The 21730-nt window shown below is 39.6% G+C and overlaps 1 protein-coding gene across 1 annotated transcript in view; it reads left to right on the forward strand.

The window, feature by feature from the left end:
* NR5A2 (nuclear receptor subfamily 5 group A member 2) overlaps positions 1–21730 on the forward strand; it is a 96811-nt gene that overhangs the window by 57764 nt on the left and 17317 nt on the right. The window contains exon 7 of the mRNA XM_086617319.1: positions 11944–12091. Within this exon, the coding sequence (XP_086473445.1) occupies positions 11944–12091 (148 nt within the window). The remainder of the gene's footprint in view (positions 1–11943; positions 12092–21730) is intronic.

The following is a 21730-nucleotide window of genomic DNA, read 5'->3' on the forward strand; positions in this document are numbered from 1 at the left end:
CCTCCTTGCTCTCCATGTGCCTTAGCATGGTTCCTAGGAGAATCTGCTCCATGACCTTGCCAGGCACAGAGGTGAGGCTGACCGGCCTGTAGTTGCCCGGGTCCTCCTTGTTCCCCTTTTTGAAAATGGGGGTTATGTTCCCTCTCTTCCAGTCATCGGGGACCTCGCCAGACCGCCACGACTTCTCAAATACAATGGCCAGTGGCTTGGCAACTTCATCCGCCAGTTTCCATCATCCTAGATTAAAAGCCAGATTGCTTATGGGAGTGAGCACAGCAGCACTGACTGTGCCTGCTCTCGCTGGGCTGTGCATGGCACACGTGCTCACGGAAAGACCACTGGTAGTCGGGGTATTGCAGAAATGTCACTGCTATGCTAGTACGCAAGTTGTATGCGATTTGTCATTCAAAAGCATTTCCTTTAAAACATCATCCATTTAAATGATTTTCATGGGTGAAAATAACTCATTGAACCACCTCTTTTATTTAAGCAAACAAAGCTGAGTGAGCTAAGCAGAAGGTTTAAAACACCTAGAATTGCCAGGGTCATAAATCTTAAAATCATAGAATAATTGAGGCTGAAAGGGATTTTAAGGAGTCTCTAGTCCAACTCCCTGTTCAAACCAGGTTTCTCAGGGCTTTGTAAAGCTGGGCTTTGAAAACCCCCAAGGATGGAAACTGCACAACCTCTCTGCGCAGCCAGTGCCACTGCTTGACCATCTTCATGGTAGGGGAAAAGGTTTTTTCCTTAATTCTGGTCTAAATATCTTTTTTTTTTAAACTTATACCCAATGCTGGTCACTCTCCTCCTCCTTGAGCCCTGCTGCAAAGCACAGAGCCTGGGAGGCCTTGCTAGCAAAGACTGAGGCAAGAGCGGCAGTCAGTACCTCAGGCTGGTCTGTGTTTGCTGCCACTAAAGCACCAACTGAATCCAGCAGCAGTCCCGCATTTTCCTTGGTCATTCACTAACGAGCAGTTTGGCATCCCTGCAAGTCTCAACTCTAGCTGAACACTGGCTTTTTTAACATCATCGCTACGGGCCTGGACGGTGCTTCTAAATGACTTGTTCTGAGCCGCTCCCGGCCGCAGCTGCTGTTTGCTGCCCTTTGCCATTGCAGCTCGGTTGTGAGTTACCTGTTCAGCCAAGCTGATCCAATACAGCCTTTTCTTAAGCGTCAAGATGGACCATCTTGACAGCATCAACTCTGTTGTCATCCTAAGACACAAGGCCAGTTCAAATGTATTTATGAAAGGACAGTTATGACTGTGTCTGTCTCCTCTGTATCAACTGAAAAATAATTCTGGAAAGCCAGACTTCTAGAGCCAGGCGTTACAAGTCTTTGCTGTTGCACTAAATGCTGCATACTTTCCGGTTGCTGCCTTGATCTTTTCAGATCCTAGAGAAAGGGAAATATCCATGCCACCATCTCATTAAAATTACTTCATTAAGGTGTGAAAAGCACTCTGACACTTCTGATGAAAAGTGCTGTAGATGTTTTAATTTACTGCTACCAGCAAAACACACTATGAGAAAAATTACAGTCAATCATCTGCCTTTCAAAGATACTGACTTTAAACGGAGAACCTCAGCTAGATAGCCTACTTGATTACCTGAGAGATCATTATTGTCACAAGTTAGCAAATTTAAGACCTCGGAAGCCTCACTCCTTGCTTTCCTTAATATGTCCCTCAATAAAAGCTACTCATAGACACAGTGCTTTTTACAATCACAATCAAGGGGGAAGCTGTAAGGGGGAAACTTATCACCACTTAATTAGAACATACCTGCTTTCTCCACTTTGACTACACAGCCTCTGTTCCTCAGACACAAAAGTCAAACTTCATCCAGCTCCCCAGGGCCGTACCACTGCCAGTTCTATAGCAGGTATCTAAAATGGGCTAGTAGTTAGAAGCATGCTCAATAATTTTCAAATGCATTGGCTTAAAATCCATTACCTTAGGGCATTCCTATCACATTTCCATACATCTGCATTTCCCTTAAGCCATTGGCTTATGAGTTTTACCCAGTGTCAATCCAGTGTTCCCACTTTGATGGGGAAAAAGTGCAGTCAGCAACAAAGTAATAAGCATTGGCCCTTGCACAAAAACAGACTTTTTTTTGTTATTTATTTGGTTGGAGTTTCATAAATGAAGCTCTTTTGTGTTATGTGTTTCAAGAAAGCACTTTTTTCAGATTATTACAATTTCTCAGCAGTTCCTCAGAAACAAGTTCCTCCCTATGCTGCACACTTCATTTTCTGCACTAAGTACTGCCCCTCAGCAGTAGCAATTACCATTTCAAAAGGAAATAAAGTAGCACAAATGCATTTTACAACTCTCCAAATTTCATAATAGAAAACATCTAAGGAGTGATATGTGATGTGGTGGTTAACTGTAAATCATTGCCAATATGCTCTCCACATGCCAAGTTTCATAGGCTTGCCATGTGGCATGTAATTTTAACAGACCATTTCTAATTATAGAACTTTAATTCCTCCAACTTGAGCACTTTCCTTTTGTATCTTCTACACCAGCGATACACTGCCAGCTTCCAAGATCCAGCACACACAGGGTGGATACTAAAGCTCTGTACAGAAAATCATTCTTTGTGTATTTTCATGCAGCAGTCAACACATAACGTGGAATTCTAGCCTCGGCTGCCTAGACACAAGCTGCTCATTTTGTTCATACCTACACTCTACTCATTGTTGCCAAATCTTTCCTCTGCTGAGTTTGGTCAAAGCCTTTCAGATTAAAAAGGCTATCCAAAAATGTGTCTAAATCTCAGATTTTTTTGAGATTGTTGAAACTACTGATTTAGTTAAAGTCATCACACAAATAGATCTTTCCACCTGGACTTGCATTCTAAAGTGTAGCACCAGAGAAGGGCATGAGAGATAACCAAGATCTTAACAGCGTTGTGTTTTGAAGCAAATAAAAAAATAACTTGTTTAAATGAGAATTTGATGGCTTCAATCTCTCCTTAGATGGAGTACTTTGTAGATCTTTCAGCTGTACCGTACTGAAAATTGGTGATGTGTCACCTGAGCAATTTTCTGTGGCAACACAATCTCTGTTAGACTTACCCACTTGCAAAGAAGGCTTCTGTTATCCCAATGGTATTTGCTAAGGCCTTTGGAGAATCTGTTTGTCTAAGGAATAGACTTGCAAGTTCAAGGAAAGATCGCTTGCCACTGAAAAGGTTCTCAACAGGCAGTTGAGCTTTCAAACTGTAAGCTAGAGATGACTGTATCTGACAGCTCTTGCGGCCCAGAAGGCCAGCTGCATCCTGGGCTGCATCAAGAGGAGCGTGGCCAGCAGGTCGAGAGAGGTGATTCTCCCCCTCTACTCTGCCCTCGTGAGACCTCACCTGGAGTATTGCGTCCAGTTCTGGAGTCCCCAACATAAGAAGGACATGGACCAGTTGGAGAGGGTCCAGAGGAGGGCCACAAAGATGATAAAGAGGGCTGGAGCACCTTTCCTATGAGGACAGGCTGAAAGAGTTGGGGCTGTTCAGCCTGGAGAAGAGGAGGCTCTGGGGTGACCTTATAGCGGTCTTCCAGTACCTCAAGGGGCCTACAAGAAAGATGGGGAGAGGCTGTTCAGGAGGGCCAGTTGTGATAGGACAAGGGGTAATGGTTTTAAAATAGAGGGAGGTAGATTCAGATTGGATATTAAGAAAAAATTTTTTACCGTGAGAGTTGTAGAACACTGGAACAGGTTGCCCAGAGAGGTGGTGGATGCTCCATCCCTGGAGACATTCAAGGCCAGGTTGGACGAGGCCCTGAGCAACCTGATCTAGTTGGAGATATCCCTGTTCCTTGCAGGGGGGTTGGACGAGATGACCTTTGAAGGTCCCTTCCAGCCCTAATCATTCTATGATTCTATGATTCTAAAGAAAGATCACCTTTGCAGAAGTATCACTGTTGTACAAAAAGTTACAAGAGTGTTAGAGGAAGGAGTTTCTCTGAAGGACAAGAGAAAGGAGCTGGCAAAAAAAGTAGATAAGTAAACAGGTTTTTTGTTCATCCTAAGAAATGACTAAAAATACATACACAAGTCATAGGTGTAGAAAGCTAATGGATATCTAATGGAAATCTATTACTTCATATGTTCTTGGAATTTAGTCTCTTTTTTAATTCCACCCCTCACCCCCCCCACCCCCCCCTTAGATTTGTCATTGCAGTCCGTGAAGCTTCATAGTTGTAGCTGGCAGAAAAGAGGTATTGGCATTTGGGAGCCAAATCTAGAAGTCCTTACACAGGCAGACAAACATAGGATTTGATTCAAGGTGGATACAAACCAGGATAAGCAATCATTATTTTGCTGTTCAGTGTAGTATTTGTTCTCTTGTATCCAAGCTTGCACAGTTCCTTGCTTTAGTGGTTTCTGTGTAAAGGAAAAGAAAACAAGGTTGTTCTAGTTGTTAAAAGTGCCGCACACCTTATGACGATATTATGCTAGCTGCTTGTTGGGGCTGAACTAGATGTTCTCAGTTAATCTAGACGAAACATATCAAAATTCAGTTATAACTATGAAGTGCCCAATTCAGGTTTGTCCAAATGTTCATTAAACATTTTGAGCCTTCCAAGTAGCTATGGACACACCTGTGAATAAACTGATCCCCATTTACATTTGCTTTGCTATGTTGCCATGAAACCATCGTAGCACTATGGTTTTAAGTCTAAAATTCCAGTTCCAGTAAAAAGTCATAAAGAGGGCACCCAACATGAATCCTTGCATTCCAGAACTCTTCCATTTCCCACACGCTAACTCTGTTGTGTCCATAGGAAACACATTTCTTTTGTATTCTGTACACATTGCTCCCATAAAGAGAACAAAAGCTGTTTACTTGGAGTCTGGCAGCATTTCTTCAAGGCTGCTAGTCCTCCATACGAATCCCATACTTGTGAACTAATTTCTCCACATAAATTCATGTAAAGTCTCATATCTGATATTAAGCTTGCCCAACATGAGAGACAAGTTGTTCAGAGACCCAACTCAAAGAAGAAAGCACCACATCAGTCTGTCCCAACTGCCTATTGGAGTAGTGATACTGATGGAATGCAAAGTGAGCACACCCAGTTTTCCATTGATGGGAAAAGATTTAAAAGAGTGGAGTAGAAATCTGTGTAAGACAGAAGGGTAGTAAGGGGAAATGAACTTACATGGTCAAAAGCTCCTGAAGAAACAGTCTGAATTAGCACTGCCTTTGTGATGTTACCTAGACATTTATAAAAAAATTATAAAAAATAAATTTGTGATTGCATTTATAAAAAATTTCCAGTGATGATCCATCTTCTGATGAAATTTATGGATATTCAAGCTCAGCAGTGGTTCCCTATCATCTCATCTCTATATAAAAAAACACAAAGTGCATTGCAACACTTTGGTAAAGAAATGGATTCTGTTGTAGTCTGTTAGCTATGTTCTGCACATTACTTTAACATCTTCCTACTAATAATTTGAATAACTCAATAGTCACCATTGCTAGAGTGGAAAATTTAATGGTACTGATTAAAACAGCTATCTGCGTGAAACATAACAATACTTCTATTATTATGTGTTTTATAACATAAATATATCTACTATAAGTTAATCTATGTATGATCAACTACAGGGCATATAGTTTTTCAGTCTCAATGTACTAGTTTTTCTGAAACTAAGTTAGACAAAGTAAATGCAGTACTTTGGAGTGTTACTATTTGCATATTATAGCTAATTAACAAGCACAATAATATCATCCTAGGGGAAGGGTCCACTGGCAACTTGATTCATTATCTTCTATTATTGTGTATCATGTTAAAATGACAAGCATCTTATGCTGTATAAGTCATCACAATTTTAATTAAAAGTCATCACAATTTTAATTAATATCCAAGCCTGATTTAAGCAGATCTGCTGGTTTTGTCCATGCTGAGTCCTCCTCAATTCTTGTACATAGACCCCTCTTCAAAGCGTTTCTCCATGTTCAATTGCTTAGAAACATAACACAAATACTACTTCAAATGTTTTTAATGAAAGTATTAGTTATATGAGAAGCTCAAAATGAGTTTAATAACCACCGTAGTTGCCACTGAGATATATATTTCAGGAAACAGTGGAAGAGTAATTATGGTTGTGATAGTGAATTAGCTTGATTGCTCTATACTGTGCTGAATGCATCCTTCTGAGAGAAAGGCCCATCTGCCCACATAGCCATACACTACAGCCAACTCACAGGCTCTCTGCAGGGTCAAGACTTCAAAACCCAGGACAGACCATCGTGGGCCACTCCCCAGGCTTTCAGGGCAGTTTGTAATCAAGCAGGGAGTGGTGGGGGAGCAGCCCCCCATCATCATCAGCCAGCTGAGCTGGCCAGGGTGCACGGAGCAGAGCAGGAGGAGGGAGACAGTCCCCTTGCTGCACCTAGGCACCTGCTGCCTCCTTTGCTTTTGTGCCCCAAACACACAGTCATCTAAGTTACTAAATTAAATATGAAATCACTCTTTCACTAACTTGAACTACCTTAGCCTGCTAGAACCTTGGTTCATTATACAGGTACCGTATTCAGCCGTGGCAGGGGCTGTATTCCTTACTTGCACAATTCCTGTTCTGGCTGAAAGGAATGTCATTCAGTGATAGCTGGTATCTGGTAACAGCCATCAACAAGTAAAATCACTTTAATCCTATATTCTGGAGACTGTTGCAAGCTTGCTGAAGCATTGAAAATGGATGGTGCAGTACCACAAAGCATTTCTACATGCCGTATGACCTCACCATCATATCCTAGAAATGAAACACTAATTTTAGAAGAAGGAAGGAACCTGATTTCACCATTAAATGTTAGGCTCCATTTTGTGGGCATAGAGAGGAGTCAATACCAGAGGCCACCACCTGACTCCACCAGAAAGTTGCCATCTGCGCCCAGTGAAACCAGGGATTTGGCTTCAAGAATCATTCATTACCATGATAAATCATTTGCAAAACAAAAAAGTGCAAGTGCTCCCTGCATTTCTGGCTGTCAGCCTCAGCGTTTATTTAGCCCAGGGTATAGTTTCATGTTGTAAGAAAAGGTTTGTCTTTTGTTCTGCCTCGAACAGTATCTCGCTGTTTAAAATGAGACCTTCATATGAGAAAAAACCTGCAGAATTAGTCACTTCCATCTCTCTTACCTCTCAGTTTATGAGTTGAGAAATTATTTGATAGCTGAATATCTAAATGCTGCTGAACTCTAAGTACTTTATTATGATATATTGTTTTAAAGTAGAATTTTCATAAACATTCAGCACTGACCTAACTCACTTTCACTGACGTTAAAGGGATTTGGACTTTTAAGTCACTCTTAACTGTATCAAGAAAAGGATTTAGAAAAAATACACAGTATTGCATGTCTTTATGCAGTCTCATTTAAGTTATGATCCTTTTACTAATACTATCAGCTTTCTTATTTCTTTTCCTTTGCTGCTGGTGCCTCTGCACCACCCTGCCCTCTCACAGAGCCTGCAGCCTCATCCACCTGGCACTTACCTCTGCAACACAGGGAGCAGGGAAGGCCAGCAGCAAACTAGGTGGTAACTGTAAGAGGGAGCCTTGAGAGATGCAAAGAAGAGAGGTATGGCACAAATGCTGCCGGTCCAAGGGACTTATGCACATTTTTCTACTTGGGATTCCCAGCTGGAAGTTCCCTCCTAGAGTTAAGTACCAAGCAAATCCTTCCTCTCCAAACCAAGCCAAAGGTCCTCGTCTTTCTGCCCAATACACATGATCAGAAGATATCCACCAGATGTGCCAGATTTACCTGAAGAAACTTGGTATTTCTTACTTTCAGAAAGATGCCCCAATTGCCAGGCTATAGCCTTATTTATTTCATGCACTCTTTGGACTAGAGATTTGACTCCAGATTTCCCATATCTTCGTCACTCCAAGCACTGGCCTTCTACCAAATCCCACCTTTGGTATTTTTGCTGCCTTAGGTAGGTGAAAGCCACATAGTTCATAAATCTAAAAAGAGCAGAAGCATGAGCTGGACACATGGTCACTTTGCACTGTCATGACTTGGGTACTCCCAGCCATGCCTAAAGGCAGTTTGGCACCCAAAGGGCTGGTGGAAGATGGAGCTGTGAGGCCTTTAAGCACAAAGTTAGGTGGCAGCACAGCAGAGGTCTTAAGTATCTAATTTTAGGTTTAGGCACTTGAGTTAACAAATGGTATCCTACAGCACAGCCTGCAGTATAACATACATAGTGCTGTCCATACTAACCTCAGACACGCTGGTTTAAGCACCAGAATGGAGAGAAAAGGCAGCAGTGTAAATCATTCGGTGCCGTTCTGCCTGCATTGCTTGGGTACCAAGCTAATCCAATTAAGCCTCTGTCATTGCTGTCTTGCACGATGAGTGTAGTAACAATGAAGTAGTGTGTACTGGTACATGAGGAATTCACACCTCCATTTGTCTGTGCAGCTGTAACTTTATGTCCAACATTTACTTCTGAATTAGGTAATGTTGAAGCTTCACCAAAGCTTCTGGTTTTGAAAATGCCAATCAACATACCATCTTCAACATCAAAATCAACTGTGAAATGCAATTCTACTAATTGGGAAGCAAGAATAATTTATTTCAGTTGTGAATTTGATTTTACCAAATGAAATTAACAGTACAGTATAAAGTAAATGCTAAGACTTCTGTCTGCAGTGAAGCCTTTTGCTCAAGGTCCAGGTTGTTTTAATCTTTGTCTTTTAAAAGCATTTTTAATCATGAATTGGAAGGTAAAAGGATTGATAGACCTTTTCGTATCAATTTCTGCATACAGGACCAAGCAAGTGGGACACCATGTTCTTTAATGTGACCACTTTTTCAGAATAGACATTAACGGAGGCTTTTTCATGCACAGTTGATTTTGTATAAACTGATTGACACCTTTGGGGGTCGTCTTTCTACTGACTCATAATTTTGCTCGCTCTTGAAAAAAGCCTTCTGCACACCCAGTATTCTCTAGTTAAAGCTGAAAATTCAACTCATCATATTTACACAATATAAAAAAAATCCATTCTGCGTTGTTTTTAATTGCAAATCCTACTCAAGGGACCAATTCTCCTGCTTAGGAGGCAGCCCTGCGCCTTCTACTAGAGAACCAACTGCAGTCAATTATGGTAATGAAATGTCAATAAATATAAAAATTTAATACAGCCTGCTCTTGGTGAGTGGCAGATGAGGACTTGCCTCCCAGACAAATATGCTGGTGCTGCAAATATTAAATGCACCTGAAAGAGTAGCAGGTTGCCTGAGAACTCTCCAGTAGAGGGATGGTGGGAGAACCAGGCATCTACTGGGTTATTCCATTATGGCATAATCGCTGCACTAAGGCCACTGACATTCCTGACATGCAGACATCTTAACTTCTTATTATGAAGTGAATAGCGTATTTCCTCCACTAACTGGAACCTCAGTGAGGGATTTTGAGCTTTTTTTCCCTCCCCTTAACAATTAAAAAGGGGAAATTAAGTTGTGAAAGCTGATATTTATATGTGACCAGTTTCTCAATATGAAGTAGTTGAATCATGTCACTATATTAAACTGCTCTTCAAGTAAAAAGTATTTGAGGTATATTATTTCATTTTTTTCTTATTATTTATATAAGTATATATAACTATATATAAAGAAATATGTATAAGTGTATATACAGAAAGAGAGAGAAATAACAGATGAACTAGAAAGTAGTTTCTGAAAGACAGTTTGGCTGGGATTTCCAAAGACCAGATCCTAATTTTGTCACAGATTTCTTTGGCCCTGAGTAAGCAATTTAATGTCACTACTTCAATTTTCCCAGGTGTAAGAGAGAGCAATAAAACCTACCTCACAGGGTACTTAAGCATAATCCACTGACTTAATTGAAACATAAGCACAACTTTAAATGTTTCACAGAGTTGGAGCAGTGTTATTCTTAACATCCACACAAAAAGTGTAACTTCATTTTTCTTGTACAGTTGCCTCCAGTCAATGTCTTGGGAGCCCTAAGAGTACATATAAATAAAATGTCTTATTGAAAGTCTGTAACCTATTGATTATATTAAGGTCATCACTAGGAGAAGTTATTTTTAGTTCCTTTCAGTCATCTCTCCATCTTTCCTGGCTGAAATTTTTTCAGGTTTAAAGTATTTCAGATTTTTTTCTTGCTTTCTTTATACTTAAGCAAAGTCAATTCAATAGTTTTAGAATCCAAAAAACATATTTCAAAATACACGTTCCTTAACAGTTTTTTAAAAAATAGATTTTAAGGGATCAGTGCCTGGAAGAACAAAATTTTGCAGTACTGGTCTATTTCCTCTGGTGATACCTGGCCATTCTTTATTAACTACTTTATTAAGGGAAACCTTAAAGATGGGATTAGAGCACTAATACCTTTAAACAAATCATTAACCCAAAGTGTGCACTTACCATTGTGCTCAGTCTTAGTTTAGAGCTGGACTTCACTTATGTGTGCTCACATGAAGTATGGTTAGCAATTTCCCTGTTGTTATGGAGGCTCCTAAAAGAGAAAACTGTTGGTAATATTAGAGCAGCCAGGCAAGAAAAGAGTTTTTTTAAAATGCATCGATACCTATTTAGGTCTTAGCCAGTTGGCCAGAAGCAGTTCAACACAGGAGCAAGGAACACGCCTGGCCATTTTCACCCGACAGTGGCACTTGTAAGGGATATGCAACTCACTCTGATGAAAACAGGGCTGAGCTTAAGGCATTTCAGCTGAAGCTGTTGCACCCTGCTCCACGCTGCCGTCGCTGCGCTGGAGCTGCCCAGTCTCACCGCCTCCAGCCAGGCCTTGGAGCCAGCTCACCCTGGCCCCAGCCACTGCACTTCACCTTCGCATCACGGCGTTCCCGTAGGCTGCACTACCCGAGCACTTTCCCACTGCTCACCCAGCCCATGACAAAGTATGCAAAAGTTAACGGTGCACGTCTCCACGGCAGAGGCTGGCATGGCCATCCGGAGGGAAACTTCTCCTTAATGGGACTGGCATTAGCCAGAAAAAAAGTTTTGGCATGCAAGCAGTGGGGAGGTTGCCCAAGATTCAAGGATCATCCAGGAATGTGCCAGCTATGACAGGCTTTAAGAATACTTCGTCTGTGAATATTACCTTTTTTAACATGGTGTATTAATTCCAGCTTTCTCTTGGATCTCTATATGCAAGTGTCACTTTGGAAAGCCTCCCCCGAGAACAAACGAGCATCACGACAAGGGCAAGCAGTCCCGCTTTTTTCTGTGCCCCAGAGAAAGTAGTTTCGTGTGCTGCGGTGGCTGCTCGGGACAATGGAAGTGAAGCTGGCCTGTGCCACGCACCTGCCTGCTCCTCCTTCGCTAGCAGGGGCGGACTCGCCAGAACAAGTTCATTGGAATCAACTCCAACAAATACCACGATTTTGTGTAGCTAAGGAGAAACCACCCACACAATACCTCTGTTTCCTGTGGGAATACACCGACATTTCTGGGCTTGAATAGATGTTTCTGGCCAAGTTATGGACACTGGACCAATTCCCATGAATACTGTTATGTCCCTCTGGACTAATACACCCAGCGTAGGCGCAAAGCTCACTTCATCAGTCTTTCTTCGCAGGATCATACAATTACAAAGAGAACAGAGAATGAATAAAACGAACTGATCTGGGGACAGCTACCAGTGTCATAAGCAGTTGTCATATATAAAGCTTCTAAAAAAAGCTAATACAGACAAACCAGCGTTCTCGCTGATGTGACATACAATTAAGATATATAGTTTAATAATATTTTCAATATACGCTGTTGTCCTAAAATAGGTTTATATGTAAAATTTTCTTGACTTGATAACATCATTAAATCGAGAGTGATTCTTTTATCCAGGAGTATCTCAGTTGTATGTGATTGCTTGAAACGTCCTGAAGTGGTTCTGCAGGCATGACAAGCAGACAGAAATACAATTCTCTTTTACAGGTGGATTATTCCATTATAGCATCCCAAGCTGGAGCCACCCTCAACAATCTTATGAGCCATGCACAAGAACTAGTAGCAAAGCTTCGTTCCCTGCAGTTTGATCTTCGAGAATTTGTATGTCTCAAATTCCTGGTGCTGTTTAGTTTAGGTAGGTGCACTCTACTCTTCATACCTTGCTTAACAGTGTTGTTATTTTTTTCTAAAAACATTGAAAATGTTTTGCTTTTCTTAATTTTTTCCTGAAATATATTTAATGAGGTTCACAGTAATCTGAGGATTATTTTTTAATTACCATTTGCAGCAAAATTATGTATAAGGATTAAAAGTGAGTTTCTATGGAAATTACTCTGAAAACCCCTGGAATTTAATAGATTATTACAAGCTTTCTGTTTTTCTGTATGCGATTTCTGAATATTGCAGAACAAGGATAAATTCTATTAGAAATTCTAGAGAACAGTGGAAAATACAGGCTTCCATTGTTTTCTATGATATTGAATACAGTTATGTAAAGCAGATGGAGTGGGGATATGGTTGAAATATCCCTCTTTTTTAAAAGCATCTGTGGTAAGTATAAACAATCTTCTTTGCATATGATGGCTGTCACATCGTAACCCATAAATCAGGAATGTATCTCATCGGTTTTGAAAACTACAAGGAACTCTTAAAGTGCAAATTAATGATAATAGCTTTATGACAGATCTGGCTGGGAAATAACCTTTAAAGGGAAGATTGTTTTGTACTAGTGGAGAGGACATGGAATGGGAAAGATATCTATGCAAGACAAATTAGTTAAACCAGTGCCCTCCAATGAATCAGTCAAGAAAAATCACCAGTGTCAGGAATAAAAAAAGGCTTAGGGAGATGGATTCCTATTGACTACATAGGAAAAGATTTTTCAGGCTTGCACCTTGTTCAATTAATAAAGGTGGTGTAAGTAAACTTTGGCAAAATGAATTTTTATTTAATGGCAAACAGTTGAAAGGAGAGATTTAAAAACATAAATAAGGTCAGATCCAGCCATACCTCCATAGCCAAAACTCCTGTTTTACTCAAAAGATATTTTGTCTACAAAGAGAGTGAACAGTTGAGCCAAGCACAACAATGAAAAACATCAGCAGTGGTGGCATTTAGTAATATTTTTCTTTAATTTTCAGTTTTAAAAAAAAATCTTCTGTAAAGGAATAAATAAATAATAAAGACAAATAAATTATTATAATACAATTCCGATTAGACTAAAAGGAACAGTTTTGGTTACACTGTAAAGCATCGATTACTATCTTAAATATGTCTCTCCATGTGGTATTTATAGAATTTGTACCTGCTTTGGAAAATTTTAGGTGAAGCTCTCTTGAAATACAGGGTACATAAAAGATCAATACTTCAGAAGTATAGGACACAGAACATGCAGAAAAAAGTAAGAATTCTTTTAAAAATTAGAACAATGCTGAAAGAATCAGCTGTTACGAAATTAGTACGTTCTGAATCCTAGGAAGAGATGATGGATTTCCCTGGTAACTACTAACATTCAGGGCTTCATAACTAGTGTGTTCAGCTTCTGAAGCAGCTGGGCAGGAATACCTTGCAAGCTTGTACCAAGCCAAGTTAATCAGTTTTCCTCTTATTTATGCTACTATAAAAAGAGCCCATTCTGCTGCTAATATGAGCCTTGTCATCACATCACTTGCATGTAAAACTGATGTAGCTAAGAAAGATTCAACACCTTTGAAACCAATTAGTTCATTCTTTAGCGTATGCATAATTCCATTTGCTAATCGTCAAAGCTAGATGTTCTTCTGCAAAGAGTAAAATGTAAAGATGTTGCCACTTGTCTCTCAGGACTGAGGCAAATGCTTAATGAGAATGATGACAAAACTGAAACCAAAATCACAGATACCCTTTCCAGCTAAGTACTTTTGTGCCCAAAAGTATGAATGAATCATCTGGCTGAAATTAATAAGACGCCACACATCCTCAAAGTGACTTAGGTTTTTGAAGACTTTGAAGTGCCTAATGACACTGGTAGGCATTCAGCAGGGCTGTCAAAAACAGCTAAGCATCAAATTCTACATAAATAACTGGAAGCAATTTTTGTACCTAAGTACCTAGGTGCATTTGACACATATCTACCTCTCAGGCATCTCAACAGAAAACTGGTCTCAATGCCAAAATATGTCGCTTATTAAAAAAAAAATAATTCAAAAATCTTAGCTGGCTCTTGTTGAAAATCTGGTTAGTGGAATAAAAAGCACTTCAAGACATACCAGCCATTTTACGTTTTACACCATAGTGCTAACGAAACCAGTAAAATTTTATGCTATTGTTCTTTAGTATAGTGCTTGGTTGAAAAAGAAACATCTAATACAAAAACTTCTCAAAGGCAACACAAAGTCAATAATCCACAGAATTAATTTATTGAGAAGCAGCTGTTTGTTTTTTATAACTGTACAGATATGAGGTTGCCTTGCAAAGCTGTTTGTTATTCATGGCTATACCATATTGTCTGTCTCTTCACAAGATGGCAATCTCCTTCAGGGCAAAAAGAACTTTGTCTCTGCCTATTTTCCTAGCATTTTGAAGTTATTATATCTTAGTAAACTAACAGTAAAATAATGTTCAAAACCCAAAGGACTTATAATAATTTTTCAAAACACAATTAAATCATACCAGTTTTGCTTGCTAGATTTTAAAGGAGAGGTAATACTTCGTTATCTATTCATCAAAAGTTCCAAAGGGTTTATACAGGAAAATGCTTGTGATTGATGGTAGCACTAAAGATGCTGTTGAAGCTTAGACAGATGCATATCTATTGTAGCCGTTGCGGTTAGCAGTGCACAACTCTTCCTGCAGTCATACTGCATATACCCACTCCAGTGAGTGACACACCCAGGCACAGGAGCTCAGCTCCTTTCTCCAGTGGGCCATCTGTCTGTTTGTGCCCACCTGATCAACATTGCCAAGTACATAATGGTACAGTTGACCCAGCAGTTATTCAATAAGCCAGAATAGTTTGGTAACTAGTTTCTTAAGCGTAACATCTCTCTAGTTTAGTTCTACATAGTATTAATATACGTAGAGTTAGGTATTCCCTCCATCAGCTATAAAAAGCAGGTATCTTTACAGCTGGGTAGTTCTTACCTCTCTGTACATGAAGTCTCCTTGCCCATCCACGGATCTTCCTACTTCAGTGACTGTCTGTCTGCCCTCAGTGGTTCCTTATGCCATCCTTCAGTCCAGTCACTGCCAGTCTCTGGAGAGGACCATGTCCATCACACCTGGACTATTGTTCTCAGCAGATAATTAGTTCCACTGAATCAGTCCTTCAGCTTTTGTGGTCCCACAGGTTAAAAAGTCAGAGAACAAATCAGTCCTTACAGCCAGCATAATCATCACAATCACACTGGAGGTTACCATCTTGTGCATGGCTCAGACTCAGCCGTGTTTTAGATTAACAAGAGTCTTGACTCATAAGTTCATTTAACCACCAGCAGAGACCCCTTTCTTCACAGCTTCACTGCACCATCGGTGGTCAGTCAATTACTCTGTCAAGACAGGAATTTTGGACTGAATTTAAATACCATCACATTACTCTGATCCACTTGCATGATCTACAGCTCAACACTAGTCCATCAGGGTTCCCTTAAAGAATCACAGTCTTTCTGTGAGTCAGTCCTCTGTGGCAATTCCCTTGCTGCACACGCTCCTCACTGAACATGTGTTGCTTTCCTCTCTCACTGCACTACACAAATCAGCCAGTCTCATTGACACCTGAGATCACAGTAAACAAAATAGAAACAGGTCTTGTGATCAAAATTGCCCTTCACAGTTTCGGCTGTGTAGCCTGGTATAACCGCTAAGCCATCTTCTCGTCACTTCTTCCCTTACTTGAACTCTGATGGATATGTCTGAATTCTGCACCAACATCTGTCTTTGCTGCAAATGATACACTAGATGCTGATTGAATGTTTTATTTGAAGATGAGCTGGACTTCTGAAGCCAAAGCATTTTATTGCAAAGGAGCAATCCCCATCTACCAGCATGATTTATTTGAAAGAAGTCTTCTGTTTAGGTGGCCTAGAAATAGCAATTTCTGTTATCAATCTCAATTTCAATTATCTTGAGCTCTTAGCTTGCTTTGAAGTAAATCAAGACACCAGTTCTGATAGCAACTATCCTTGACAACCTTTCTTTCACTGAGGTTTACATCATATTCGCAAACCCCAAAACATGTCTGTTTTGTAGGGGCATCATTCCTGTGCTTTCAAATATACAGGTATTCTTCCCTTAATTCCAACTAAAGGAGAGAAGGTAGTCAAGGTACCAAACCATAGTCAACTCAAGTATATCAGCAAATATTTTTTTCCACAATCTGAAGATGTGTGGATAAAAAAAAAAATCAGTAGCTCAAGAGATATGCAAACCTGGATTTTCTTGACTACTTAGTTGAATTTGACAGGTTTCTTTCAAGCAAAAAGAAGGCAGAGCCATGACAATTCAGCAATTGTAATCACACAGTTGATGCAAAGTTAGTGACCAGGTGCAAAACTGTGAAAGAAGAAAAATCTTTGACATACTTGAGTGTTAACCATATTTTTAACACTACTTCTGCAGGATTTACCTTTATGAACTCATGTCCAAAACATGGGAAAAGCGCATCTGAGAAGGAGGCTTAGTTGTGTAACTGTTTATCAAATTTACCACTAAATGAGAATAAACATATCTGGCTTTCTCAAAGCTAGCCAAATTGAGGATAATGCAATTTCTTTACCCTAATCCCAGAGTAATAAATGCATTTAGCTTTTCTATAGCATATAACCAGCATATAACAGCATATAAGAGCCCACAGTACACATTATCAGAAAGCAGGCCTAAAAATAAATACAAATGGTTTCTTTGTCTTTAATAATTCCTGGTTTGAGTCAAGATGCACTACAGATAGAAAAAGAAAATGTGTCAGTTTATCAGCCTCTTCGAATTTTCATTACCAGATTTGACATTAGTTTGGAAACTGCCTTCTTTCTTTGTCATAAATCAAAATTAAAAAAAAAACAACCACCCTACATATGCTGCTGAATTCTCCAATTCTGTGGCTGAAATAGATTCGCATGCTCCAATGGGGTGAAATCTTGGCCTCACTAAAGACAAAGAGAATTCCACACTTTTTACTGGAGCCAAAATTTGTCTCACTGTTTCTTTGATTTTCTTCCTATCACAGAATAAAGTGCAGGTCAATTTTTCAGCAATTAAATTTGCTAAATGACTACATTTAAATGATGTTAGAAGAACCAAATGAGTGCCTTACATGGGATACTTTCTATCACCTTCTGAGGCAACATATCTCTTCATTTTACCATCCAGCAGCTTTACAGACTGGTCACTTGAAATAAGCCACTGTTTTCTCTTCACCAAAACTTCCCATTTGTCCTGCTAGATTTTATTATCTGAACTCAGCAAGGATGATTTGTCAAACCTCCCATCAGAGCAGTTTGTAAAGTGAAATGCCAATAGGAAGAAAGTTAGACATCATTTGACCCATGTCCAGGCACTCCTCTGCCTGTGGAGCTAAATGCTAGACTAGGCAGCAGCTGACTGGTACTGCTCCCTTATCATTGTCAGGACACAGATAAATGTACTTCATTTAAGAAATGAAGGCTTTATCAATGGACAAATAATTGCAGAGCCACTATCGATCTCACATCTCACTTAACATGAGTCAAGAGGGTCCTGTAGAAATGGTGAACATTTAATGGCTGTGGATAGCGAACAACGGGCTCTTGTGCTTAAACAACAAAAAACAAACAAATAAACAAAAGAACTCAGTTTTCAAACAAACCACAGCCTGACCTAAGGGTTCAGCAGGAATCAGTCTGGATCTACAGCACTTCATTCCTGTTTCTGTTGAATAAGAGGAGTATTAGCAAATTAATCTTTCCTTGCTTTTAGTCTCCCTAAAGTGTCAGGGCTGAGATGGGAGGAGGTATTTGAGGTCCTGAGCTCCACCATTTCCACTTTTGGAAAAGAACCCTGCCTGTTAAGATCTTCATGCATATGAAACAGGCTGAAATGAAACATTTTCAAGGCAGATTCTACTCTTGCCACTCACTTGACTAGGAGGAGCTTCCTGCAAACATGCATCCAAGGAGCAGCAGCACAAAGCCTGTCTGTGCTAGGTTTCACCTGGTTCCAGGAACTCACATCGATACAGTTCTGCAACATTCTGGAGAGAGAAAAAAAAAAAACAACAAAACACAACACCAAAAACCAAAACCGACTTTAAATTAGTTATTGTACTTTTTATAACATCATCGGTCTATTAGATTCACAGACTAGCCAAAATCTCTGTCTCAGTGAGCTTGCAATTCAAATATACAGAAAAGATAAGAAAAAATGGAGCAGCAGACAATGATGAACCATGAGGCTGTACATATTTTCACCTCCACAGTTTTTGCTGAGGGCTTAATTTGGGGTATCATGTATGCAGATAGGAAAATAAGTGCATAAGGATCAACTGAAAGCAATATAACGAGGAATATTGATTAAATTTTGGTAGTATTTAGAAGGCTTAACAGCACACAAACAAAAAGAATAGGAGAATGGAATGAAAGAATTAGTGAGGCAGGAAGTTTTATCAGACTAAAAGAAAAACAGGTAACAAGACTGGAAAATTAGACAAAAACAAATTCATTCAGGATTATAGACGCCTAAGTGTAACACAGACATAAAGACATAACCTAGCAAATTTTGGCATGAAGATCTTTATTGTAGCCTTCCTAATAATCACATTATACTTGGAACAAATATGGATCTGTCTTTTACACTCTCTGTTTAAAAAGACTGCATTAGTTCCTCAAAGCACAGTCCATGAAACCTGGGAACTTCTTAAGAACAAGAATTAGTAAAAAATAGTCTTCCCCCACTATTCTGATATTTTAGTATCAGAATTAAACTAATTAAACGAGGAGGTGACTGGCTCAAAATGCAAGAGTTAATTCTTCAACTTAGCATATTACCCAGCTCTGGCACTCATTGCTCTGAGATGCAGAGGATGCTGAAAGTTTTTGTGGAAGGAAATGGAAGGAAAATAAATTGAAAGCCATGAAATACAAAACCTGCTTCTAGCTGTTGCTAACCTCCAGCTGCTGGAGCCTGAGCGACTGCTCCTGGGCGTTGCTTCATGCTTTTCTTCTTACACTGTTCCCTAGGCCATCTGCTCCCGGTCACTGTCAACGATGAGACAGTGGTCTAGATGATCCAGTGCCAGCATGGCCATTCTCATGCTCTCATCGGGTAGGTGTGAGCGTTTGTGGTTTTCAGGTACTCTCTTCTCCTTCCTGTAAAATGGGCCTGGTAATTCTTCGGCAGGATACTGAGAAGCTCACAGAAAATGCTACTTTATCTTCACATAGCATCATCAGCCCCAGGATCTGAAGTAGGTGCTGTGAATTTGAAAAGAAAAGTATCAAACTATGATCATCTTTGTCAAGCTAATGCAAGCCTGTCAGGGAGCACTTATCCAAGGATAGATTTGTCATCCCAAATGTGTTCACTTCTTACTCACAGAGACAAACAGTACTTATGGTTTAATGCAGTTGTCTTCAAAATGGTCACTCTGGCTGTTTTTACTTTTAGTAGTTTGTAAATGTACAACTACTTTTACACCTGGTTTTTTATATGTATGTTATTTATAATACACATTTATAACTGGGCTGTTACTATGAGGTGGTTTTATTAAATCCATTGGCAGTTTTCTTATATTCATCCATTCTATTACTCAAGGGTACTTGAGTAATGATGGTACCTGGTGAACGCCAGTAAGCGAGCAGTTGAGGGGTTCTGCACGGTTAGCATTCAGCCAGGGCTTTCAGACTTCCCCACATTACATTTGAATTGAGAAAAGTACTTACTGGACACTTGTCAAATCAGGGCTCATATCTCAACCCTAATGTTTAACTACAATAAGCATCAGAGGATAATACCGGCACAGAAATATTTCCTAAATTTTATGTAATTGTTTGGAATTCAGGAAGGATCAATTAGTATTCAGGAGATGTGACTGCTCAATATTTATACCATAGAGACTTGGCAGAAGCAAATAATGGTACATAAAGCTGATGCTTGTCTTAATTAAATGCAGTATAATAGGTGTTGGGGATTTGTTTTCTTAGTGAAGAGAGCAGTTTAGCAATGACCAGATATAACTCATCCTGAAGTTCAGAGTTTAAAACTAATCAATATGTATTTATAACAAGGGAGGGACTGAATACAATCTATTATTAGCCGACAGCTGACTAAAAGATAAAAACAAGATTTAAGTATGTTTTTTCACATACTAATTTCTGACAAAATATTCGCCCCCTTTGATTCTTGATTATTTTTTGCTATACTAACAGTATTTCAAATAGACTTTTTGAAATTAATGTCTTATCTGCAGATAGGTTGGGAAAGAAACCAGAGAACACAGAATGAGCCATCTAGCTAGGACAATACTTTCACTCTGACAAACTCATTAACAGTAACATTTCCTAATTTTATAATTAGGAATCCTTAACGGCAAGTTATATTTTAAAATGCTCCTTTAAAGTATACAATCTACATGTGTGATGATGGCCAGGTGTTGACTGGCAGACAATGCAAGGATGACACGCGCAATTCCAGCACATCTGCAGCCCAGGCTTGTCTCAAATGTCACAGCAAAAAGTTTTGAGAGGGAATATGAAGAAAGTGGATAAAGACATCTGGCATATTAAGCATGAGAGTCAGAGCAGAGAAAGCAGAAAAGCACTTGGTCTGGAAAGGTGGTGAGTGGGAAATGGAGATGGCATTGTGGGTGAGTCAGAGGCAGGAGATGACCTCATGATGCTGCACGTCTGATGATAGGTAAGGAAAGAACAGCTACAAGACCTTGAAAGTGAACACAATTTATGTCTGATGTAGCAGAGAAAAGGAAAGATGCAAAAAGAAGGGGAAGCAATGAGCTCAGAAGGGTATCCTGGCAGCACCATTTGCCAAGGCCAACGGAAGAAATGCTGTGGTAATTGAGATGTAATATGATGAGGCAACATGGTATTTGTTAAAAGTTGAATCTAGTAAGCGATGGCTCCTGTGCATATCCCATGGAAGTAAATGAAAACACATTTGCAGGATTAGCTATGTAATATTAGTTTGGAATTAATTAAATTAGAAATAGACAAAATTAAAGGTGAAGATCACTGCCTTTTGGAAGATCTCATCTCTGGGTATAACAGAGGCTGTTTCTTGAAATCTGAAATCAAGATGACTGCTTCTCTAAATTATTGTGATATAGATCAATTAAACATTACAGATTTGATGTCCAACTGCTAGATGGAGATCTATGGCTTGCATTGAGCAGAAGGCTGAAGGAGGTAACAATGATGATTATATAGGTCTTGTCCCCTAATCAGTGGAAGTAAATTTCATAGGCAAGAAGTTTAAATTTATCATGAGTCTCCTAATTTCACAGTTTTTACAAACTTTTCTCCATTTGCCAGGTTCAAATTTGGTAATTTCTAATGTAAGCAGTTGTCAGCAATCTTATATGATCCCTTGCTGCTGCATGTCCCACATTGCTTTGGAAACTAGGGATAAATATCTTATTAGAGATGATGAGGGTCAGGAGAGTTAAACAGCCAATCTGCTCCTGAAACTTCTAACTCTACTCTGGGTCTCAAGCAAAGCAGCCAGGCTACTCCACTCCACCACAAGAAGAGTTATTTCACTTTTCTACTTTAATCCTCTGGGAAGGTAAAGCAAATGAATATGGACAAAACCT

The sequence above is a fragment of the Tauraco erythrolophus genome, chromosome 10 (genome assembly GCF_009769465.1).
Source record: "Tauraco erythrolophus isolate bTauEry1 chromosome 10, bTauEry1.pri, whole genome shotgun sequence".
NCBI classification, from domain to species: Eukaryota; Metazoa; Chordata; class Aves; order Musophagiformes; family Musophagidae; genus Tauraco; species Tauraco erythrolophus.